Source organism: Eulemur rufifrons, chromosome 19, assembly GCF_041146395.1.
Source record: "Eulemur rufifrons isolate Redbay chromosome 19, OSU_ERuf_1, whole genome shotgun sequence".
Lineage (NCBI taxonomy): Eukaryota > Metazoa > Chordata > Mammalia > Primates > Lemuridae > Eulemur > Eulemur rufifrons.
The window spans coordinates 57,180,960-57,203,347 of NC_091001.1; the positions used below are offsets into that span (position 1 = coordinate 57,180,960).

Below are 22,388 nucleotides of genomic sequence, written 5' to 3' on the forward strand. Positions count from 1 at the left end.
CGGGGCAGGGCAGGGTAAGCGGCCATCTTTGTTAGGGGCTGAAGCCTTCAATTACGGAGCGCCAGAGAGTCCATGACGGTCCCCGCGGCTCCGGGGGAGGAGAAGACGGCTCTTGGGATGGGGCGGAGTTCCGGCTACGGCGAGCGTTGGGGCGAGCGGCGAAGTGGGAATCGTTAGGTTCGTTCTGGACTTGCCGCCCCATGGCCCAGGCGTCTCGCTCTGGTGGCCTTCTGCCTCCGCTCGCTACCGTTTCCCCGCTGTGGGCGCAACCCGGGGGCGCTGGGGAGGAGCAGTGGGAGGGAAGGCGGGCGGGCGTTCTTCGCGGGGAGATTGGTGGCTGGCCAAAGCTACCGGTTGCCAGGAGCATCCCCTGTCTGCACCCGCGGACCGGCGGAGCTCCAGGAGGGCAGCCATGGTTGCTGGAGGACGCAGGCGAGGACCACGAGGCTGCTGCTGCTGACTGGAGAGGAGAGCCCGTAGCGGGCAGCCCGATCCCTCCCGTGCTAAGGCGTCTCCGGGCTGTGTTGCTACGGCTGCACCACGAGCGAGAGCAGCTCCTCCGAGCCCGGGACTGCGCCCGCCTCCTGCAGACGGCCGTGCGCCTCCTGAAGACCCCGAGTCCCGGCTCTGCGTCCTGCGGCCCTAGCTCTTTGCTCCAGCTGTGCTGCGACCTGCAGCTTCACCTTTCCGGAGGAGCAGTCCTGCGAATCAGCTTTCGGGAGACTCTGAAGTCGCTACTGCTGGCGCGCCCCATTGGACTAGCTGCCCAGAGCCTGGATGCTGCCATCGAGATGCAGCTTCGCGCTCTGGGACGGGCGCCTGCCAGCCCACGCCTGTCGTCCCAACTCGCCGAGCTGCTACTGGCACTTCCCGCCTACCACGGGCTGCAGGGAAAAGCCATGAGCCACGTCCCAGGGGCTGCGCGTCCTTTCCCCCTTGCCCGTGTGCTCCGCCTCTTGACAGGGGAGCGGGGTTGCCAGGTGGCAAGTCGGCTGGATGAGGCGTTGGGCAGATCGGGATTGCGTGACCAGCTCCGCATGTGTTGTCATGAGGAGCGGGAGCTGCTACCAGGACTGCTGGGCTTGGTAGGGGAAGTGGTTGGTTCAGCCGGCAGTAGCCTGGGGTTTGGAGGGGCCGGAGCCCTGTGGAGCCAATATTGGACCCTGCTGTGGGGAGCTTGCGCTCAGAGTCTGAACCTAAATCTGGGACCCTGGAGGGACCTCAGGGCAGCAGCACAACAGCTGAGTCAGGCACTGGGTCAGGGTGAGTGATGGCCTGGGTGGGCGTTTGGGAAGGCTGGGGTCTCTTCCCTCCCCCTAGTCAGCTCCCTCACCTGCCAGCTTGATGGCAAAAAACCCTTTAGGATGAACACTCTCTGGGTTTAGACTATAGCTTCTGGCCTTTCAAAGCAAAGTCCTGCTTCCCACCCCAGTCTTGAGTCTTGGAGGAAGCCTCCCCTCTTGCCCCATCATTGAGGGGACAGGGGTTGTGGAAAGTGAGGCCTTCTTTTCAGGCTCCAGTCATTTCTCCCACTAGCATCCCTGCCTCAGGAGTGTGAGAAGGAGCTGACTTATTTGTGTCACAGTCTACTTCATCAGTCTCTTATCTGGAGCTGGGACCAAGGTGAGAAGGAAGGGGCATTGGGGGTGATACAAGTCCCAGGTTGCCCTTCCCCCCACTGGACTACACCCTTATCCTCAGGTTTCTGCCAGGCCTTGGGATCAGCTCTTGGGGATCAGAGCAGCCTTCCCTCATCCTCGTGTACTGCTGAACTTTTGCAACAGCTCTTTCCTCCTCTCTTGGATGCCCTTCGAGAACCCAGGTCCCGAGTGATCCTCTGTCGGTCTCCAGGTGAGACAAGGGGTTGGGGTACAGAACAGTTGAGGATATCCCTTTTTCCTTCACTCTGTTCTGAAGTCTGCTTCCGCCCACTCCATGACCCCTAAGATACTCTGCTTCTCCCATCCCCAGGTCCTGCACCCATCGCCCTGGGGCTCTGTACTCTGCAGACTACCTTGCTCTGGTTGTCAGGCAGAGCTCAGCAGTACCTGGCAACATGGGCCCCAGGTTCCTTCCTGCTCCTGATCCAAAAGGACTTACCTGTGAGTGGCTGGGGAGTGGGGAGGGGAGGAGCATGGGCTGAGCTGAGCCCTCACTCCCTGTTTCCACCCAAAGCTTCTATTAGATGAGGCAGAAACTCTGTCTGGCCTGGCCTCAGAGGAAAGCTCAGCTCTGGACATGGAGCAGCAGCTGGGCCTGGAGATCCAGAAGCTGACTGCACAGATCCAGGTGAGAACAGGGGCCCTGACACTGGCAGTTTAAGACCACAATTGTTCTGTGCCAACTGTGGAAGGAGGAAAGTGGAACATCTCAGTAACTTAGAATCTCCTTGGAGTCTCTCCTAAATGTATCTTTTCTTGTCCTGTTTATTTTTTATTCTCTTTAACTTTTTTCCATGGAAAAGTTCAAACATATACGATTGTAGAGAGAAGAGTATAATGGACCCCCATATGCCCATTACTGAGCCTTTAACAATTATTAACTCATGGTCAATTTTGTTTCATCTATATATCCCTCCCACCCCCATAATGTCAGACTCTCATTTTGTATGTTAACAGCTGGTCATGCCTAGATTCATTATTTCATTAGAGGCTGCAAAGGGGTGACATCCCAAGTCAGTCTTTCATTCTTCATTTATTAGTTGGATTATTCCTATAAAGGAAAACATATCAGTAGCTTTGTTTGGACCTTTATTTGCCAAAAAAAAAAAAAAAAAAAGAGAGAGAGAAAGAAAAAAAACCAGGATAAATAACTGCATCTTTCCCTTTACTTACCAGTTTTCAGTATGTTTCTGTGCTCTTTAAAAGTTTAATTTGGGCCAGGTGTGGTGGTTCATGCCTATAATTCTAGCACTTTAGGAAGCTGAGGCGGGAGGATCACTTGAGGCCAAGAGTTCGAGACCAGCCTGAGTAAGAGTGAGACCCCCCCCCCCATCTCTTCAGAAAACAGAAAAAGTAGCCTCGTGTGGTTGGCACAGGCTTGTAGTCCCAGCCACATGGGAAGCTGAGGCAGGAGGATTGCTTGAACTCAGAAGTTTGACATACTGAGCTACGATGATGCCACTGCACTCTAGCCCGGGTGACAGAGCAAGACCCTGTCTAAAAAAAAAAAAAAAAACAAACTTCAATTTTTGTTTTATATTTTTATTAAAATAATGCATGTCCATAGTTTAAAAAGTGATATAGAATAGTATTTTATAAGATTTCTAATGAAGAAATAGTGCTCTATTGCCCCCCAACCCACCAGATTCCTTTTTCACAGTGGTAACCTTCATCCATACTTGGCTGTTTAAGATTTTTCTTGTATATTTATGAATAAAGCTATTACACTTCTATTTTAATTTTTCTCCATTTTGCACATTATCCCTACTATGAAAGATATCTGTTCTTTTGTTTTTTTCTTCTTGTCCAATTTTCTCCTCTTTGCCCTGAATAGGAGCATGGTTGTAGAGTTCAGTTCTTGACTCTGCTTTTCTCTCTGCATTCCTGCTTACCAGTGTCTTGATGCTGTGAACTCCTTTCTGGTTCCCAGAGTTCTGTCCAGCATCTGCCTATTGGGCATTTCTACCTCAGTGTATTGCTGTCTCCTTAAACTCAGCATGCCCCAAAGGAGATTCATCGTGAGGAGGGCAGACAGTGATGGTCGTGGGAGCCCTGAGAAGGGAAGGCCATGGTGAGCATGTGGTTTACAGAAGGCTCCATACAGGGCCTGTGGCTGGGCAGCCTCAGAGGAGCAGCAGGGTTATTGGAGGTGGGCAGTTCATAGATCTTTGAGGGAGCAGTAGAGAGATGGCCTGATCAGAGCAGAGTTTCCGTGTGTTTGTGTCGTGTGTTTGTGTCGGGGTGAGGTGGGGGGGATGGAGGAAGAAGCAAGTTGACATCAAATTGTGGGGGGCACTGAACTCCAGCCCCAAGAATTTGGACTTTGTCTCATGAGTGATGGGGAGTCACTTTAAGAGCAGAAGGGAACAGTGAAGAGGGTGACGGAAATCTGATCTAGCTGTAGGGGCAGGGTGAAAGGTTGGCTCTTAATAGTTAAGGTGAGTACAGAGCAAAAGGGACAGGGACAGTGAACCAAACCCTGTGCAGAGCACTCTACATGCCTTGCTTGTCTGCCTGGTGATTGTACTATTGAGCTTCTGGGTGCCCCAGCACATACAGTACTAAGATGACAAAGAAAAGTCAGGCATTGTGACTTTTCTCCCCAGCTGGACTGTAACGTGAGAGTAAGACAGAGAGAGAGAAGGATACTGTCTCATACTGTATAGCTTGTATTCCCTCAGTGTGTTGAGTACACAGGTGCCTAACAAATGTTTATGGACAAAAGGGTAATTTCCTTGGCACGAATAAGGAAGGAGAAGGGATTCAGGATTGTTAGAGAAGAGAGGAAGAGTCTGGATTTAGGCTGTTGTCAGATGTGCCAGGAGTCACATGGGTCCCACCCCATGCCTGGCCCTGCAGGCCTTTCCTCTCTTCAGGCTCCCTGGCATCCATTTTTTCTTTATAGAACTGCTGCCATTAACCCCATTTATCTCCTCCAAGATGGGATATAGAGCAGAAACCCTCTTTATTGCTGTGTTGTCTGCCTCCCAAAACAAAACCTATTAAACAAGCCAAAGAAACAAACAAAACCAGCATTTAGGCCTTTTCTTGCTTTATGGTTTATATTGCTCTGGAGTGGGCTGTCAAGAATATTCAATGTAAGCACATTCCAAAGGTTCTTGAATTTCAGAATGTTAAAATTGTCATTGCTTCTTGTCTACATATACTTCCTGCCTTCCTTTCCTAGATGATAAGCAGAAAATTGTTATAATTCTCCTTTCCTCCTTCAGCCTCTGCCCAGCTTCAGATCATGCACAGCCACTCTCTGTTCTCTGGCATGTACTTTTGAATACTGGTGGTATTTGGGGGTGGGAGGAAGGGAGGTAGTCTCTTTTTTTCCTATTTAAAATTCCTATAGAATAAAATTGACCTCAAGGATTTTCCATCCTCTGAACCTCCATCCTCTGAACCAAGCTGGGGAGAGCAGGGTAATCCCAGGGCAATTGTTCATAATTTGGGTCCAGGTCCAGACCTCTTACAAAACCCAATGAAAGTTATGGCATCTCTCCTTAGAAAATGCCCAGGGCAGGCCTACACAATTATGCACACAATTCTGGGGTTTTATGGATGCCAGGTTGAACATTTCAGATTTAGAGGATTGTCATAATTTGACAAGCCTCTTTTACTTTCTCCTTATCCCCACAGCTTCTGCCTGAAAAGTCACTAAGTCTCTTTTCTCAAGAATGCCACAAACAAGCCATACATGGTTTCAAGATCCACATGCCACGGGGTCGGTACTGGCGGCTTCGTCTCTGTCCTGGTAAATCCTCATCCCAGCTTCCTCTTCCAGGACCCCAAGTGGGTAATAGTGTCCCAGCCCCTCTAGATTCTGGCTCCACTCCACTGTCTCCATCCTTGTCTTCACTTTATGTGCCCTTCCCTCCAAAATCCTATCCTCTTGGGGGGCGGGGGAAAAAAAAGAAAAAAAAAAAATCCTACCCTATTCTCCCAAACACTCCATTTAAGGGTTCCATGAATCTCCATGGGCTCATATCCTGTCCTTTCTTTCTCTTCTCTCACTCCAGAACTTCCCCGTGTTCCTAGTGAGTATGCTGGATTAGTGGTCCGCACCATACTGGAGCCTGTGTTGCAGGGATTGCAGGGATTGCCACCTGAAGCCCAGGCCCCTGCCCTCAGTCAGGCTCTGACAGCCATCCTGGGTGCCTGGCTTGACCACATCCTTACCCATGGGATCCGGTTCAGGTGGGGAGAAAAGGCAGCAGTGGCAGGGGGATGAATGGAACTGGGAAAGGGAGGGGATAGGTGGGGCAGGGCAGTTTGAAGAGGCAGGAGGGTCAAGTGGCTACATTGTACCTCGGCCTTCAGCCTGCAGGGGGCACTACAGCTCAGACGAGACTTTGGAGTGGTCAGGGAGTTACTGGAAGAAGAGCGGTGGGGCCTGTCCCCAGATCTTCGCCAGACTCTGCTTATGCTCAGCATCTTCCAGCAACTGGATGGGGCTCTGCTGTGCCTGTTGCAGCAGCCCCTGCCCAAGTCTCAAGTCCACAGGAGGCCCCTCTGTTGCTGTGAGTCACTCTCCCCCTCCCTCACTGCTTTGTGTGACCCACATTCCATCCTCACCATTGATCTGGCTTCTGCATATCCCCATGGGCCACCTACCTTCCACTCCTGCCTTACCAGGTGCTTGTAATGAGGTCCAGACCACAGAATTTCCCAGCAGCAGCCTCAACAGCCTGGAGAACTTGGAGACACCCCTTCGGCCGGGAACATCCCCAGCTCAGACAGCTCAGCTGCTAAGCACACTGAGGGGAGGGGGCCCTAGCCCTGAAGTTTACCTGGTGGGAAATCAGCAGGCATGGCTTGCCCTGAGGCAGCATCAGCGCCCCAGCTGGCACTTGCCTTTTCTTTCGTGCTTGGGGACCAGTCCTGAATCTTAAGGAGCCTGGGACCAGGAGCCAGAAAGTCAGAACTCCCCCTCTAGCTGGAAAAGCCGGACATTTAGAACTGCATATTAAAGAATCCTAGAATTGGGAGCTTGAAAGAAAGCAAACCTGAGAACCACAAGTGACACGAAGCCTGGACTTAAAGCTACGAATCCCAGATCTCAGCACCTGGAATCCAAAGTAAAGAGCAAAACCACAGCCTGGAAGCTGAAGGTCAGCATCCTTGGGAGGCTCAGCCCCAGCAGTGAAGGCATCTAAGGGCTGGAAGTGGGAGAAGGGCTAGAGAGTTAGATCTCAGGGGATAGGGAAAGGGAAAAGCAATAGAGAGCAGAGAGGCTAGATGCCACTTTCAGTAAGTCCCAGGAGCTAGGCTAAAAAATTAATTAAGCAACAGTTAAATCATAAGGTGGAATAGACTTTTCTACCTCTGAATCAGTCCCAAGGGCTATATTACCCTGTACTTCCCTCCCCATTACTGTTTTTAGTCATTTGAGAATATTGGGCTGTAAGGACCTTCAGTTTTAAGTTTTGGTTACTCAGTGTTCGACATGCTTACGCTTCAGTTACTTGAATGGGGTTTACCTCCTGGTAGGCGGATAATCCCTGTTGTGGGGTAGTGCTCTCTCCTTGGAAGGGGCCAGGACTTAAGATAACGTTAACCTAAATCAGGCACAGCAAGATAGGGAAGGGAAGAGGCTGCAGAAAACGGATATATTTTTGTGCAAAGGGGTTTTCGTACTATTTATTTATGGTCTTAACCGTGGTACAAGAGGACTAATAATGATAGGTAGTATTTAATGACCAATAATTTTGGGCCCCTCCGTGCGTTGTCCCGAAACCACCTCTCTCCCTCCCGGCCTTCCTCCTCTTCGGGCCCCGGAGCGAGGGTTTAAGGGCCCGCACGGCGGCTGGCGGCCGGAAGTTTCTACAGCGCAGAGGACAGCGGGCTGCGGAAGCCAAGCCCAGCAATCACAGCCTGCCGTACAGGTTGCACTTCCGCCCAAGTGAGTCCTTCCGGGGCAGAGGTAATCATGGCCTCCGCCTTGGCTCGGCTTGGCCTCCGGTCAGTTAAGCAGGTTCGGGTTCAATTCTGCCCCTTCGAGAACAACGTGGAATCCACGAGGTATGAGGGGGAAGAGGGTGGGAGCGGGAAGAGGCACACGTACCTTTCGCCTGGGCTTTGGCCCCCTCAGCTGGTCTTTCACGCCATTTTCCCCCCATAGAACCTTTCTCCAGGCGGTCAGCAGCGAGAAGGTCCGCTCCACCAATCTCAACTGCTCTGTAATTGCGGATGTGAGGCACGACGGCTCCGAGCCCTGCGTGGACGTGCTATTTGGTGGGCTTGGTGGGGAGACGGGCGGGAGGGGGCAACAGGCAACCTTGCGCCTCTCAGCCCTGCAGTCCTCCGGAGCCTGACTCGTTTATTTCTTCCGCAGGAGACGGGCATCGCCTGATTATGCGCGGCGCCCACCTCACCGCTCTGGAAATGATCACTGCCTTCGCCTCCCATATCCGGGCCAGGACCGCGGCGGGGAGTGGGGACAAGCCGGGCGCTGATATTGGGCGCTGAGAGCGCCGAAGAGACCAACAAGCAGATTGTAGCCTGGACTAGGACCCTTATCTTCTTTAAAAAGAGCTTGCCTTAGTTATTCAAATCACTATCTGGAGGGCTACAGAATGCAAAACAAAAACAAAGACTGCGAGGGGTGTGGACGAACTTGAATTTATCCTACTTTGTTACCATCACTCACTGCCTAACCCTTTTGAATTTGGCCTCCCCCACCACTTACTCAAGGTACCTCTTACTCTTATTTATCAAATCCAGTGCAAAAAAAACACTGACAGACTGAGTGTTGTTATCTCAGTCCTTGTCTTTCTATCTCAGTAGCATCTGCCACTCTTAATTCACCCTGTACTTGTGAAACCTTTCTCCCTCTTGGGTCCTTTTTCTTAACCATAAAGGTGTACCACCCTCATTCTCCTTTTTATTCTCTTTTTATTTTTTCTGAGGCATCTCATATTCTGTCATAATTTGAACTGCCTTTTCTGGGGTTAAACTCTACATTTCTGTTTCATTCTAATCCCTAATTCTGTAAAATGGAATGAATGTTCCTTAATTCCAATTTATGTGCTGTAATCATAGTAGGTTACCTACTACCAGTTTCCTCCAAATCCCACGAACACTCTTTGTCTAAAACAGAATTGAGGGCTGGGCGTGGTGGCTCACGCCTGTAATCCTAGCACTCTGGGAGGCCGAGGCGGGCGGATCGTTTGAGCTCAGGAGCTCGAGACCAAGCCTGAGCAAGAGCGAGACCCCGTCTCTACTAAAAATAGAAAGAAATTAGCTGGACAACTAAAAATATATAGAAAAATGTAGCCACACGTGGTGGCACATGCCTGTAGTCCCAGCTACTTGGGAGGCTGAGGCAGAAGGATTGCTTGAGCTCAGGAGTTTGAGGTTGCTGTGAGCCAGGCTGATGCCACGGTGCTCTAGCCTGGGCAACAGAGCGAGACTGTCTCAAAATAAATAAATAAATAAATAAATATAATAAAACAGAATTTATAATCTTATATACACATATACTTACCTCCCACCCCATCCCCCCAACTTCCTCATTCTTCTTATTTTTTAATTTGCTGGAACCACAGTGTTCTCTCTGGTTCTGCCCTCTCCCTTTCACTGCATATCTGATCAGTCGGTTCAGAATGAATATTCTGTCTTTTTAAAAAGTTCCTGAAATGATCTCTCCATTCCCATTCTCTCTCCTCTATCATTATTGCATTCTCCCACTAGGGCTTTTTTCAAATCATTTTTGCTTCTGCTTACTTTTATCTTTCGAAAGTACATGATTGGTTTTATCTCCCACTACTACCTGTTTCAGAAAACAGTGCCTAAAGTGTTCAGCATTCACTGGTGTGGGTAACAAAATCTATTTAGGGGGTTAAATCAGCCTTTTTGGGGGAAATAAAGTAAAATAGAATAAAAATTATCAGTGCCTGGCACATGGAATGGGAAGTATTCCTTTGGGAAATATATAATATAATCATATATACTATAAATGTGTGTATATCTGTGTGTATCTGCATGTACTGGGTTGCAGTACAAAATTATTTTTTACTGTGGGTTTTAGGGGGAAAAAAGTGGTTGAAATCACTGCTTTAGAGAAGAACTCAAGAAAGCTCATCTAGGGCCGGGCATGGTGGCTCATGCCTGTAATCCTAGCACTCTGGGAGGCTGAGGTGGGAGGATTGATTGAGCTCAGGAGTTTGAGATCAGCCTGAGCAAGAGTGAGACCCCATTTCTACTAAAAATAGAAAATTAGCTGGGCATCGTGGTGCACACCTGTAGTCCCAGCTACACTTGGGAGGGTGAGGCAAGAGGATCACTTGAGACCAGGAGTTTGAGGTAGCAGTGAGCTACAATGGCACCACTGCATTCTACCCAGGGCAACAGAGTGAGGCTCTGTCTCAAAAAAAAAAAAAAAAAAAAAAAAAAAAAATGCTCACCTGGGCAATGAAAGATTTCTAGATGTTAGACATTGGCTGCTGTGTACTTTACCGAATACATTTCTCATGACCCTCGTACAGCATTACTATACCTCTTCCCTGCCTAAAAGGTTGCTATATTCAAAAGACTGTTTTTCTTCTCCCTGTTTACGAAAGAAAACGACCACAAGGCAGTATAGTGTAGTAAAGAGCCAGACTACTACCTTGAGCTGAAATCCCAGCTCTGCCCTTAAGTAGCTGTGTGTCTTAGGACAAATTAATCCATCAGTGCCTGTTTCCTCATTTGTAAAATGGAGATAATAGTACCTACCTCATAGGATGGTTGAGAGGATTAAATGAGTTAATATCTGTAAAGTGCCTACAAGTTGCTGGGAGTATAGTAAGTGCTATTATCTAAGAGGCCTTACTCTATTCTAAAGTTGAAAGAACACTGACAACTTGGATTTCAGTTCCCCAGCTCCATGGGGAAGACTGGATGTCATTTTGGGCCAGTTTTAACCACTCTTTTCTCATCTGTAAAAATGGGGATGGTTCAACATGGATTAAATACTGACACTCTGCTTCTGGATTGTGAATCTTAGGTTAGAGCTGTTTTCTCTAAGTCCCCAGGACCTTGTGTAATGTGATACAGAGTGAATAAACATTTGTTGGATTTATCAATATTTAGCATCTACCTTGTGCCTATAACTTAGTATTGAGACACAAAGATTAATAATGAAACTCAAGTATGTAACAAGTGATACAATAGTGATGTGCACAAGTGTAATAGTAGCAAGAAAGATAACAGGACTGATCACTGGGTTTGTTCAGAAGATGATTGTTGAATGACAATGGATATTGGAGACTCAGGTGGGTGTGGGATGAAAAATTACCTATTGGGTACAATGTACCCTGTCCAGGTGAGGGGTACACTAAAAGCCTAGACTTCACTATACAATTCATCCATGTAAAATACCATTTATTCCCAAGTCCACTAAAATAAAAATTGTTTTTTTTTTTTTTTACACTGGGCTGTTATAAAAAAAAATTTTTTTAATTTTAAATTTAAAAAAGATGATTGTTGAATGAGCAAAAAGTCTACCAGTGGACAGTAGGGTTAGAAATGAGATTATAGTGAAATATATAAGTGGGCATGTTGCATAAAGCATTAGTTTTATGTAATGAGTTTGAATGAGAGGTGTGATAATAGCCAGGGGTCATAAAGTTGTAGATTAGGGCTTTTGTTCTTTCTTTTTTTTTTTTTTTTAGGAAGGGATGGGCTTCTACTTTATGAAAATACCTTTAATGTTGGGCTGTTGGTGAAAAATTAGTAACTAAGAATCTAAGTTGCACTTCTGAACTGTCATCAAATGTAATGTTGACTCTTCTAGGCAAACCTGAGGTACGGATGCTACGTGCTTCCTACAGTCTTCTCTGACCTGGACATAAGTCATCCTTTCCCTAGGCTCTTTTGCTTCCTGGGGTGTAAGGGGAAATGCCTTCTGTAAGTACGTGCACCACCATTATGGTCCTTTTAGGGTTCATCTAGATAAGGAATTCTAGGCTCAGTGGAGATATAACTCTGAAGTCACAGCTGGAACCAGACCCCAGGCTTCCTTTTGGGGCCACTCCTGCACTCTCAACTCCACCAGGAAAGAAGGCACTCTGTGTGGGCAAAGTGATCCAGCCCGATTCAGACACACCTGGGTTCAGAGCTGCCCAGCTCTGTGGCCAAGGCCAAGTTATTTGTCCCTCCTAGGCCACGGAATCTGCCACCTGCTTGGGGCGGAGCAGTGAAATGTAAAAACACTTGGAATAGTTCTTAGGTTCGTAATACATAGTCGTTATTTAAAAAAAAAAAAAGAAAGAAAGAAAGAAAAACAGCCCAACACGAGATTGGTTTTATCTACCAGCTTGGAAACTCCATGAGCGCGCCAGATGGGATGCGCAGACCCGGTGAGCCTTGTCTGGGAGGCAGACCCGGGTGACGAACCCTAGGCCAACACCAGCGACGGCTGTTCCGGGCGGGGGGGGGGGGGTACTTAACTGACGTGGCGGGGCGGGACTTCCGGCGGGAGGCGGATGTGGAGGAGGAAGCGCGGGCCGGCAGGTGCAGCTGCAGGGATAGTGGTTGCCGGGGTGAGGGGCACGAGCCAGAGAGCCGAGGCAGGACCCGGGTTTCACTGCCGCCTCTTGGAGGTCCCTCCCGCAACGCGGACCTTTGTGTCAGGATGGCTCGGGGCGAGCGGTGGCGCCGCGCAGCGCCGGCAGATGGAGCGCGGACAGCCCAGAGGGCGGCTCGGGGCGGCCCCGGGCGACGGGACGGCCGGGGCGGTGGGGCCCGTGGCGCGACTGGGGGAGTGGCTCTGGCCGTTGTGGTCCTGTCTTTGGCTCTGGGCCTGTCGGGGCGCTGGATGCTGGCGTGGCACCGTGCGCGGCGGGCGGTCACGCTGCACTCTGCACCCCCTGCGCTGCCCCCTGACTCCTCCAGCCCTGCCGTGGCTCCAGACCTCTTCTGGGGAACCTACCGCCCTCATGTCTACTTCGGCATGAAGACTCGCAGCCCGAAGCCCCTCCTCACCGGTAACTGGGTCCAGGGGCGGGCAGGCGGACTTTTAATCTGGGCGCCCCAGCTTCAAGCCAGAACAAGGGTGGGGAAGGAGTCAATCAGGAGAGTTAGGAAGAGGGATGACCCTGAAGTTCTCGGAGACCCAGAGGGGCAGGTCCCTTGCTCTCTTTGACTTACGTGGCCATTCTACCCCCAGGACTGATGTGGGTGCAGCAGGGCACCACCCCAGGGACCCCTAAGCTCAGGCACACGTGTGAGCAGGGGGACGGCGTGGGTCCCTATGGCTGGGAGTTCCATGACGGTCTTTCCTTCGGGCGGCAACACATCCAGGATGGGGCCTTAAGGCTCACGACTGAGTTCGTCAAGAGGCCTGGGGGTCAGCACGGAGGGGACTGGAGCTGGAGAGTGACTGTAGAGCCTCAGGTCAGGGCCTCAGGACACCCTTTCCTCAGTCCAGACTCCCTCCATCCTTCCCTTGCTGCCAACGAATGCAGTATGAAGTGGTAGTTACCAGCAGGGTCTCTGAGTCTGGCTGCCTGGTTTAAAGCTTGCCTTAAATTGCCCATTTGACCATCTTTATTTACCATCTCTAAGCCTTTATTACCTTATGTGCATAGATAATAATGGCACCTAACTCACAGGATTGTAAGGATTAAATTAATCTGTGTGGAGTTCTTAATGTAGGACATAGAACAAAAGTACTCTGTTATTTCCCAGAGAACCTTGTGCAGGACTCTTTATCTCATCCCACTGGGTGTACCTGCTTACCCTCAGTGACCCTCAACACTGCCATCCGTGTATTGTTTACCATATCACTGCTGCCTGATACTCCTTTCCCTTACTAAGGCTGATTCTCAGAGAGAATGTCAATATAATGCTGTTCTTTTCTATCCTCCTTGTCACCCAGGCCTCAGGTACCTCTGCCCTCCCTTTGGTCTCCCTGTTTTTCTATGTGGTGACAGATGGCAAGGAAGTCCTGCTACCAGAGGTTGGGACCAAGGGGCAGTTGAAGTTCATCAATGGGCACACCAGTGAACTTGGTGACTTCCGCTTTACACTTATGCCACCAACCAGTCCAGGGGATACTGCCCCGAAGTATGGCAGGTAACAGGGTAGAGAGTGTGGGGTGGTGGTAGGGGTGGTATGGATGATTACTTAGCCTGATTTCTGTCTCCCTTACCATACCTCCTTTCCACCAATTACTTCCATTCTCACCAGTCCCCATGTCCCCTGCCCAAGACCTCTCAACCTCACTCCTGATCACTTCATATTTCTCTTTATAATCCCCACCACCTTCCCCTGAACAATATTTCCTATTTATCTTCTTCCCTTCAAGCTACAATGTCTTCTGGTCCTCCAACCCAGGACTGCCCCTGCTGACAGAGATGGTAAAGAGTCGCCTAAATAGCTGGTTTCAGCATCGGGCCCCAGGAGCCTCCCCTGAGCGCTATCTCGGCTTGCCAGGATCTCTGAAGTGGGAGGACAGAGGCCCAAGTGGGCAAGGGCAATTCTTGGTACAGCAGGTGACACTAAAAATCCCTTTTTCCTTGGAGTTCGTGTTTGAATCAGGCAGTGCCCAGGCAGAAGGAAACCAAGCCCTAGAGCAGCTGGCAGGCAGCCTACTGACCCAGGCCCTGGGGAGCCATGCTGAAGCCTTTAGAGAGCGCTTTGAGAAGACCTTCAAGCTGAAGGAGAAGGGGCTGACCCCTGAGGAGCAGGCTTTGGGTCAGGCTGCCCTCAGTGGCCTCCTTGGTGGGATTGGCTACTTCTACGGACAGGGTCTGGTATTGCCAGACATGGGGGTGGAAGGGTCTGAGCAGAAGGTGGACCCAGCCCTCTTTCCACCTGTCCCTCTTTTCACAGCTGTGCCCTCCCGGTCATTCTTCCCACGGGGGTTCCTTTGGGATGAGGGCTTTCACCAGTTGGTGGTACAGCGGTGGGATCCTGGCCTCACCCGGGAAGCCCTAGGCCACTGGCTGGGGCTGCTCAATGCTGATGGCTGGATTGGGCGGGAGCAGGTACTGGGGGATGAGGCCCGAGCCCGGGTGCCTCCAGAATTCCTGGTTCAGCGGGCAGCTCATGCTAACCCCCCAACCTTACTTTTGCCTGTAGCCCACATGCTACAGAGTGGTGACCCTGCTGACTTGGCCTTCCTCCAAAAGGCCTTCCCTCGCCTGTACGCTTGGTTCTCCTGGCTCCACCAGAGCCAGGAAGGGCCAGTACCACTATCTTACCGCTGGCGGGGCCGGGACCCAGCCTTGCCAACCCTACTGAACCCCAAGACACTGCCTTCGGGGCTGGATGACTACCCCCGGGCTTCACATCCTTCAGTCACTGAGCGTCACCTGGACCTGCGATGCTGGGTGGCACTAGGTGCCCGTGTGCTGACTCGGCTGGCAGAACATCTGGGGGAGGCTGAGGTGGCTGCTGAGCTGGGCCCACTGGCAGCTTCACTGGAGGCAGAGGAGAGTCTGGATGAGCTGCACTGGGCCCCAGAGCTAGGGTTCTTTGCAGACTTTGGGAACCACACAAAAGCTGTACAGCTGAAGCCTAGGCCCCCTCAGGGGCTGGTTCGGGTGGTGGGCAGACCCCAGCCTCGTTTGCAACATGTGGATGCCCTGGGCTATGTCAGTCTTTTTCCCTTGCTGCTGCGGCTGCTGGACCCCAAGTCACCCCGCCTTGGACCCCTGCTGGACATTCTAGCTGACAGCCGCCATCTCTGGAGCCCCTTTGGTTTACGCTCCCTTGCAGCCTCTAGCCCCTTTTATGGCCAGCGCAATTCAGAACATGATCCTCCCTACTGGCGGGGTGCTGTGTGGCTCAATGTCAACTACCTGGCCTTGGGCGCACTCCACCACTATGGCCACCTGGAAGGTCCCCACCAGGCCTGGGCTGCCAAACTCCACAGTGAGCTCCGGGCTAATGTGGTGGGCAATGTATGGCGGCAGTATCAGGCCACAGGATTCCTGTGGGAGCAGTACAGTGACCGGGATGGGCGGGGCATGGGCTGCCGCCCTTTCCAGGGCTGGACGAGCCTTGTCTTACTGGCCATGGCCGAAGACTACTGAGGTGGGGATGAGAGAGGAGCCAGGTCATTCATACCACTCTGGATCTGGAGGGACAAGGTCTCTGGCTTCTGCCCGAGCCCCTCAGATACCAGTAATTCAAACCTTCCTCATTTCATCTCAGGTGTCTCTTTACTGTCAGCCTACACAACCCTAGGGGGAATGTGAATTCAGAGTCTATTTTTCTAAATAAAATGGAAAAAACACCAAACTCTATTGCTTTTGCCAGTTTTGCTGCACCAAGAGGTCTTGGCTCAGTCCATGCCTCAGGGATGCCTGCTGTCATCAGGAAAGATGGGATAAATGGCTGTTACATGTCTCCTTCAAACCCAGTCAGGTCAAGTGCACAGCAGTAAATTGAGCTCTAATCCACCCAAATCCACAAATGGCTGGTTCACATCTCTTTAATGAGATCAAAGGCTCCTGTGTATGTCTTGGGGGATAGAGCTAGCACAGTCCCCCAAATACTGCCCCTCTCCTCAGGGCTCCAGCCCTTTCAGGCAGATTGGGGGGGGGGGGGCGGGACCAAAGAGAACCCTAGGATTTGGGACCAGGGCTGTTTCTGGTGGGCAAGTAACCCACCCACCCTTCCTAAACTACTTATGGGACGTCCGCTTCACTGGAAGCCAGCCCCATGGAAGAGACCTGGGGTACAGGATTTGGGGGCAGTGCATATGGGGAGTGGTCCTCCAGATCTGGTGGGGTGGCACTAGACCTCACCTCCTTGACTGGCTCACCCTCGCTGGAGTCAGGACAGGGGCAGAGCTCAATACCCGAGTCACCAGTCAGGCGGCGATAGCGGCAGGAGGGCGGTGTGGGGGCAGGGCTCACCCCTGCCCTAAGCTCACCCTCCTGATGAGGGGGGGCACTCTGGTGGGAGGAAACATTTTCCACATTTGTTCCCTCGCAGGGGGCAGGGCAGCTGGATGCAGAGGAGCAGCAAGTTCGTTCACTGGAAGCAGTCAAGGGGCAGCCTGGGGCCACAGTATAAGGAGGAGGTGGAGTGCCTGGTCGGTGAACCACGTCCTCATATGCTGGGGGTTTGAAGGCGCTGAGGAGGCCTGCAGGGAGAGAATGGCGTGGTTGGCTGAAGGCAACCAGGGATGGGATGGTAGTCTCTGGCATTAGGGAAAAGGGTGCTTTGAAATGTCTGGAAAAGGGCATGTGGGATGATTTTGGGATCCTGGTTTAGGAGGGGCCACTACTGACACGCCTAGAGCCTCAAGTCACTCACGAAGGTCAAGCAGTGAACCAGTAGGGGCAGAGACAGCTCCATGGCATGCCCCATGGTAGGCCAGCAGGTTGATCTCATGCTGCCGCTGCTGTTGTTGGAGCCGGAGTTTAGCTCGTCGGTGGCGGAAGGCGCAACAGCAGCTAAATAGGATAAGGACAGTCCAGAGCAGCCAGAACCCTGCAAGAGGTGAGGAGGGAGTAACTTAGACACCTCTCATGCAGAGAAGGGTCCCTGAAGGTTGGAATCCTGAGGTCCAAGGAAGGGTGGGCAGAGGGACCTACGAATAGCCCTCTTGGAGACTCACACCAGAGCTCATAGTAGTAGGTGCAGCAGCCAGTCTCCCCGCAGCAGTGACCACTCTCACAAAGGTAGGGCTGGTTGTTCACTCCCGGGCACAGCTCTCGAAGCTGGGGGCAAGGAAGCACTTAGAGCTAAGGGAGGTTCCATCCCCAGGCACAGTCCACCCCCACCTCCTGCAAGCACATACACAATCCCACCCTGTGAACCAAGTTCAGCTTGGAGAGATGGGGAGAGCGGGGGATGCTGAGAGGAGTGTTCAAATATCTGAAGGGCTGTAAACTTGCAAGATGATTTGGAATAGCAAAAGTCAGTCTAGAGAACTACACAAATGTAAACATACAAAGAGGGAGATTTCAGTTCTGTATATATGAGACTTCCTTCACACTCGAGCCTGGCACCTCAGGGTGCATTCTGTTAAGGGGAGTATTTTGGCAACAGCCAGAAACAGTCCAAGCCATCTCAAAATCTCAGACAATGGGTAGGCGTTTAAGGTCATTTCCAAAGCTAAAATGCTTTCATCATCCCACATGATCCACTGCTCCCCAACCTCAAGCTGAGTCTTTCCACCCCTCTGTCTCAGGCTTCCTAGGGTAAAGGAGGGGCAGTGTGAGACTCAGAGTGGTGCTCCCAACCAGATGGGACTGCTGTGGATGATAAAGGATGGTATCCAAGGCGCGAGTCTGGGTTCCAGCTCTTCTCCAAATTGCTCCCTCAAGAGAAGACGCTGCCGGACTCTGTTGTGACAATAGGCACATAGAAAAACATCACAAATAACTGTTGCAAGATAGAGGGAGCCTCCCTGGGGCCTCACTATGCCTCTGGTCACTGGAGAGTCACTGCAAGCTTCCACTGCAGCGATGGGATGGGGTCTATGAGACTGCAGGCAAAGTCAGCTGCATCTACGTTACAAAGTTTAGACAAAGAGTGGAAGGGACATGTTTAGGAACTTCACAGTACCTTTGACTCCTTAAGTTCCGCTCCCACCCCCAAAAGGAAGGGACAAGGAAAGGGGAAAGAGAAATAAATGGCTGTCGTGATAAGCTTTTGGAGCTGTTGGGATACCTGATGTTGCGGTGCCCGAAGTGCCCCCCAGGCCTCCTCGCTGCCGTTCCCGCTGCTGGCCCGAGCCATGCCTCCACCTACAGCCCCCTGAAGACCACAGCCTCCTCTACCGCCAGCCGCCCCGCCCCTGCCACCTCTGCCGCCACCGCCATGGTCCCTGCCCGGCCCATCTTCGCGGCGGCCACCATCACTCAGCCGCCGGAGCTTCCATCCGGGGAGAGCTCCGCCAACTGGGACCCAGACCGCCCAGTCCTACCAATCCCCATCGCCCTCGACGGGAGAGCCAATAAGAACAGACCAGATGTTTCTCCCCGTGACCAATCTGCAGCAGCGCCTCCGCCGCTCTCCCAGACAACAAGAGCTTGCACAGACAAAGAGTGGGGTAAGGTTCTACCCGGTCCTGACTGACAGCGACAATAGCCAATACGGACAACAGAACCGGCTTTGGCTTATCAACCAACGAACAGCCTTGCAGAAGAGCAAAGTTCCTGCTGATTGGCTTGAGCCATATTTTCGGCATTACGCCAAACGCCGGACCACGCCAGGTAATCCCAGCTGAAAGAGGCGGGGTCCCTAAAGTCAGCCCGAGTCTGGGCGCAATAGGGCCCTTTCCAAGCCGCAGGCGTCGACGCAAGCTCCGACCGGGGCAAGATGTGTATACTGGAGATTAGTCTGCCCATATCCCACTCCCCCAATTCTGTTCAAGCCGAAGCACCGGATGAAATTTAATAGGGTGGGGAAGACACTGAAAATGGGGCAAGGGAGAGGGCGCAGAGTCCAGGTTAGGTAAGGGCCTTAAGTAGCCAAAAGGGGGGATCCAGGGCCTTCGGGCCCCCCCAGCCGCATCTGCAGATTGATGCGGTAGCACTGAAGACTGCAGAGCGCCTGGCCGGTGCGGGAACAGGCGTAACGACGCGGGTGGGGGCAGCCCGGGACAGAGCAGCGCGGAGGAGGGCCTGATGGGCATGGCCGCTGAGACAATGCCGCAGGGGCGGGGACGCCAGGTGGGAAAGAAAGGGTGGAACCCTGGGCTCCACTGCTGTAGCGCACCATGGGGGCCGGGGCCGCGGCCCGCCCTCCCCGCCGCTCGCCGCGTGTAGCCCCCCGGCCTCCCCGCCCGCTGGGCGCCGCAGTCTTGGTGAGGCGCTCGATAGTCTGGTTCTTGTGCTCCTCCGCCCGCCGCGCCGCCTGCAGCCGCCGCTTCCGTGCCCGCTCCTCGCGCTTCAGCAGCATCTCCTCGGTGAGGGCGGGGGCTGGACAGCCACCTGCCACAGGCAGCGGCAGCATCGGGGAAGGTTGACTCCTCGCCTTCTGGAGCAGGGCTCGCTGGGGAGAGACAGAGATGGGTTGGTGTCTGAAAACGGAAGAAAGAAAGGCGTGATCTGCAAGATCGGGGGAGGGGGAAGAGGGGACATGGAAGGCAGTGTCTTGAGCAGCACAGGCCTTGGGAGAAGGGTTATTAATGAGCACCCTTAGGGACCGTTCATACTGCCTCCCCCCAGGTCTCCTGACATTCAGTTCTAGATCCTTGACTCTCAAGGGGGAAGGCATCAGTAATGTTACCTACCTGCCCTGTGTACCAAAACTCTGTTACCTCTCCCTGAAGGGGCGGTGGTTGTTAATCTTATCTCAATAAGATAAGCACCAGTTGGATAATTGCTCAAGCCAAAAACTCAGGGATAACTTCAATTCCTTTCTTTTTTCTTTCTTTCTTTCTTTTTTTTTTTTTTTAACACACAATATTCAATTCCTTTTTAATCCACTCTCCTCCCGACAATTATCTACTTTCAAAATATACCCAGAATTCATCTGATTTTCTCCATCTCCACCACTTTCATCTTGGTTCAAGCTATCACCATCTCTCAACTGACTACTTCACCAGCTTCCTAGCTGGTCTCCCTGTTTCTGTCCCTTACCACCAAAGACATTTTCACATAGAAGCCAAAGTAATCTATTGAAATGTAAATGAAATCTGTCACTTCTCTGCATACAGCCATTTGGTGGCTTAACCACACTTTTTCTGCTCTTTTACCCTGCTAGGCATGTTCCAGTCCCAGGGTCCTTGCACCTGCTGTACTCTCTGCCTGAAAAGCTCCTCTAGCACTGGAAACGTCTCTTCAGAGAGGCCTTCTGACTACCCTTATCTAATGTCTCTCTGCTGCCACTTTCTATTTCATCACTCAATTTTATTTTGTCACAAACCATAGAGCTTTTTGAAAGTACTTATTCACCCTCCCCCAAACACACACACTAGGATACCAGCTCCATGAGAACAAAAACCTTGCCTGTCTTTTTTCCACCACTCACATCCCCACTGCCAAGCAAAGTGCTTAGGACATGGAAAGGTCTCAATACTCTATATATTTGGTGAGTGAATAAACAATGAACCAACTTACTTGTCGAGCAGTGAGCAGCCGCTCATTGATCTCCTTCTTGAGATCTCCATTGTCATCTAGCTCCCCCTTCTCCAGGGCATCCAGCCACCTCTGTTCCTCCTCTTCCTCCTGACCCCCTATCCCCCCTGACAGGTCCCGAAGTGGGGAGGGGGACAGATTACTGTCTTCATCTGGGAAGGAAAGTTGGAGAGAGAAAAACAGAATTGTTCAGATGGAACACCCTAATTTGGCCAAGTTAATACTGGGATATTCAAAATTCTAACCCACTTCAGAACAGCCTCTTTCCCTTAGCCAGATACAAGGAGAAACCCAGTTTCCCCACCTCCAGATCCTTCTCACCCAGCCAGGCACGGTACTGTTCAAGGGGGACTCCTTCCATAGGTTCCTCTTCATTATCCACAACCATAAGAGGAGAGGGTGAGCGGGGCCCCTCTGGGATCACAGTGAAGGTAGGAACACTGCAGAGAAGCAATACTACTCTGTAAACTGAGCAAGTGTCTCCTCCTTCTGTTCTGTAGCTACATCCAGTCTTCCCTACCCTCCTGGGTTTTTGCTGCCTAAATCTGGGCTCTGAAGTCACAGTGTTCATTCTGTCTTCTAGAAAGCCCAGTCGGCTTCTAACTTCTACCTCTGCCTGCTCCTAAAGTTCCCCAAGTAAAACCTTGACCCTCTTGGCCTCACCTCTTGGTGCCCAGGACCTGCCCGCCCAGCTTGATTTTAAGTTTGAGCTGGGGCTTCGCAGGAGATGGCTGCGTGGGCCCGGCCTCCTCTTCCTGATGGTGTTTCTTCTTGTGTTTCTTCTTGTGCTTCTTGTGCTTCTTCTTGTGCACTCCGTGGCCGTGGGCACCCGCCAGGCTCAACTCCAGGGCTTCCCCTGCGGAAGGAGGGCCTGTCGAGTGTTCGGCTGCAGGGTGGCAGGGGAAGCCAGGAATAACCTAATAACCCCTGAGGGATCCCACCCTACCCGCGGTACTAGCTGTTACCATAACAACAGCACTGCCTTTCTCCTTCCCACTTGTGGCGAAGTACCCTGGAAGCTCCAAGGAGCGAGAAAGGAACTTCTTTTCTAAGAAGGCCTAAATTGCTTGATCTAGCTACACTTACCCGGCTCAGGGGCCTCCATAGCCCCCGAGGTGCTCCCGCGCCGCCACAGCTTACTCATGAGGGTCCTGCAAGGAAGGGGGACTGGAAACGGTCAGCACACTTACAGACACGCCTCTTCCGCCCCGCGGAAGAACTGCCTCCAGCAAAATAATGGAACTTCCGGTGCGTGGCAACCATGTTTGTGCGGGGCACACTTTGCGGCCAAAAAGCCTCCCTGAGAAACAACGATCCTTTCAACAAGAGTTCCGGGTCCTCTGAGGCCGAGACCGCCCAAAGGGGCATGGCTTTCCCCTCGCTCCGCCTCCCCACACTAGATTCCAGAACTCAGCGTGGGCCAGTCAATTATTACACTCCAGCTTGGTGATCGTGTATTCCGGGCCAAGGGCAGGGGGCTAGGCTAAGAGGATACAAAGAGGAATATGAATATCGCCCCTGGCCTTGAGGAGCTCACACTTGTATGGAGGAATATATAAACTGTTAATATATTGCCGGCAAAATGGCAGAAGTGCTTAACAGCACAAGGGCCCTAAGAGCAGAGCACCTAAATTTTCATCAGTAGGGTAATGGATAAATAAATTAAGATGCAGCTATACAATATGGAGCATCA

General features: G+C 51.7%; 5 protein-coding genes across 7 annotated transcripts; 3 read left to right on the forward strand and 2 right to left on the reverse strand.

Moving 5' to 3' along the window:
- The first annotated feature begins 130 nt into the window (after positions 1-130).
- Positions 131-7,309, forward strand: CCDC142 (coiled-coil domain containing 142). 2 transcript variants are annotated; one of them, XM_069494443.1, is made up of 9 exons: positions 131-1,263; positions 1,537-1,623; positions 1,702-1,839; positions 1,972-2,102; positions 2,176-2,289; positions 5,307-5,421; positions 5,687-5,864; positions 5,988-6,187; positions 6,303-7,309. In XM_069494443.1, the coding sequence occupies exons 1-9, from the start codon at positions 201-203 to the stop codon at positions 6,557-6,559; spliced, it is 2,283 nt and encodes a 760-aa protein (XP_069350544.1). In that variant the 5' UTR covers positions 131-200; the 3' UTR covers positions 6,560-7,309. The 2 variants fall into 2 exon arrangements, with proteins under 2 accessions (XP_069350544.1, XP_069350546.1); XM_069494445.1 differs by having other exon boundaries at positions 164-1,263; positions 1,702-1,851.
- An 89-nt stretch (positions 7,310-7,398) lies between these two features.
- On the forward strand, positions 7,399-10,702 carry MRPL53 (mitochondrial ribosomal protein L53). Its single transcript, XM_069494446.1, has 3 exons — positions 7,399-7,688; positions 7,789-7,901; positions 8,002-10,702. The coding sequence occupies exons 1-3, from the start codon at positions 7,597-7,599 to the stop codon at positions 8,133-8,135; spliced, it is 339 nt and encodes a 112-aa protein (XP_069350547.1). The 5' UTR covers positions 7,399-7,596; the 3' UTR covers positions 8,136-10,702.
- Positions 10,703-12,085: 1,383 nt separating this feature from the next.
- Positions 12,086-15,901, forward strand: MOGS (mannosyl-oligosaccharide glucosidase). The gene is made up of 4 exons (XM_069495325.1): positions 12,086-12,634; positions 12,817-13,043; positions 13,528-13,724; positions 13,957-15,901. The coding sequence occupies exons 1-4, from the start codon at positions 12,283-12,285 to the stop codon at positions 15,686-15,688; spliced, it is 2,508 nt and encodes an 835-aa protein (XP_069351426.1). The 5' UTR covers positions 12,086-12,282; the 3' UTR covers positions 15,689-15,901.
- Positions 15,902-16,075: 174 nt separating this feature from the next.
- WBP1 (WW domain binding protein 1) lies at positions 16,076-18,606 on the reverse strand. 2 transcript variants are annotated; one of them, XM_069493932.1, is made up of 5 exons: positions 18,282-18,400; positions 17,852-17,953; positions 17,224-17,326; positions 16,920-17,096; positions 16,092-16,746 (listed from the first exon to the last, which is right to left on the reverse strand). In XM_069493932.1, exons 1-5 carry the CDS (start codon positions 18,348-18,350, stop codon positions 16,286-16,288), a joined length of 912 nt encoding a protein of 303 aa, XP_069350033.1. In that variant the 5' UTR covers positions 18,351-18,400; the 3' UTR covers positions 16,092-16,285. The 2 variants fall into 2 exon arrangements, with proteins under 2 accessions (XP_069350034.1, XP_069350033.1); XM_069493933.1 differs by lacking the exon at positions 17,852-17,953 and having other exon boundaries at positions 16,076-16,746; positions 18,282-18,606.
- A 386-nt stretch (positions 18,607-18,992) lies between these two features.
- INO80B (INO80 complex subunit B) lies at positions 18,993-21,869 on the reverse strand. The gene is made up of 5 exons (XM_069493931.1): positions 21,782-21,869; positions 21,359-21,551; positions 21,017-21,135; positions 20,678-20,847; positions 18,993-19,607 (listed from the first exon to the last, which is right to left on the reverse strand). Exons 1-5 carry the CDS (start codon positions 21,837-21,839, stop codon positions 19,077-19,079), a joined length of 1,071 nt encoding a protein of 356 aa, XP_069350032.1. The 5' UTR covers positions 21,840-21,869; the 3' UTR covers positions 18,993-19,076.
- Between the last annotated feature and the right edge of the window lie 519 nt (positions 21,870-22,388).

Coding starts and splice junctions, on each gene's coding strand:
- CCDC142 (XM_069494445.1), top strand. CDS start 201: ATGGCCCAGGCGTCTCGCTCTGGTGGCCTTCTGCCTCCGCTCGCTACC. Junction 1,624..1,701: donor TATCTGGAGCTGGGACCAAG/GTGAGAAGGAAG, acceptor CCTTATCCTCAG/GTTTCTGCCAGGCCTTGGGA. Junction 1,852..1,971: donor GATCCTCTGTCGGTCTCCAG/GTGAGACAAGGG, acceptor TCCCATCCCCAG/GTCCTGCACCCATCGCCCTG.
- MRPL53 (XM_069494446.1), top strand. CDS start 7,597: ATGGCCTCCGCCTTGGCTCGGCTTGGCCTCCGGTCAGTTAAGCAGGTT. Junction 7,689..7,788: donor AACAACGTGGAATCCACGAG/GTATGAGGGGGA, acceptor TTCCCCCCATAG/AACCTTTCTCCAGGCGGTCA. Junction 7,902..8,001: donor CTGCGTGGACGTGCTATTTG/GTGGGCTTGGTG, acceptor TTTCTTCCGCAG/GAGACGGGCATCGCCTGATT.
- MOGS (XM_069495325.1), top strand. CDS start 12,283: ATGGCTCGGGGCGAGCGGTGGCGCCGCGCAGCGCCGGCAGATGGAGCG. Junction 13,044..13,527: donor GAGTGACTGTAGAGCCTCAG/GTCAGGGCCTCA, acceptor CTTGTCACCCAG/GCCTCAGGTACCTCTGCCCT. Junction 13,725..13,956: donor ACTGCCCCGAAGTATGGCAG/GTAACAGGGTAG, acceptor CTTCCCTTCAAG/CTACAATGTCTTCTGGTCCT.
- WBP1 (XM_069493932.1), bottom strand. CDS start 18,350: ATGGCTCGGGCCAGCAGCGGGAACGGCAGCGAGGAGGCCTGGGGGGCA. Junction 17,327..17,851: donor ATCCACAGCAGTCCCATCTG/GTTGGGAGCACC, acceptor CCTTGCCCCCAG/CTTCGAGAGCTGTGCCCGGG. Junction 16,747..16,919: donor TGGTTCACTGCTTGACCTTC/GTGAGTGACTTG, acceptor CTCTCCCTGCAG/GCCTCCTCAGCGCCTTCAAA.
- INO80B (XM_069493931.1), bottom strand. CDS start 21,839: ATGAGTAAGCTGTGGCGGCGCGGGAGCACCTCGGGGGCTATGGAGGCC. Junction 20,848..21,016: donor ACAGTACCGTGCCTGGCTGG/GTGAGAAGGATC, acceptor TTTCCTTCCCAG/ATGAAGACAGTAATCTGTCC. Junction 19,608..20,677: donor GGCTGCTCACTGCTCGACAA/GTAAGTTGGTTC, acceptor GTCTCTCCCCAG/CGAGCCCTGCTCCAGAAGGC.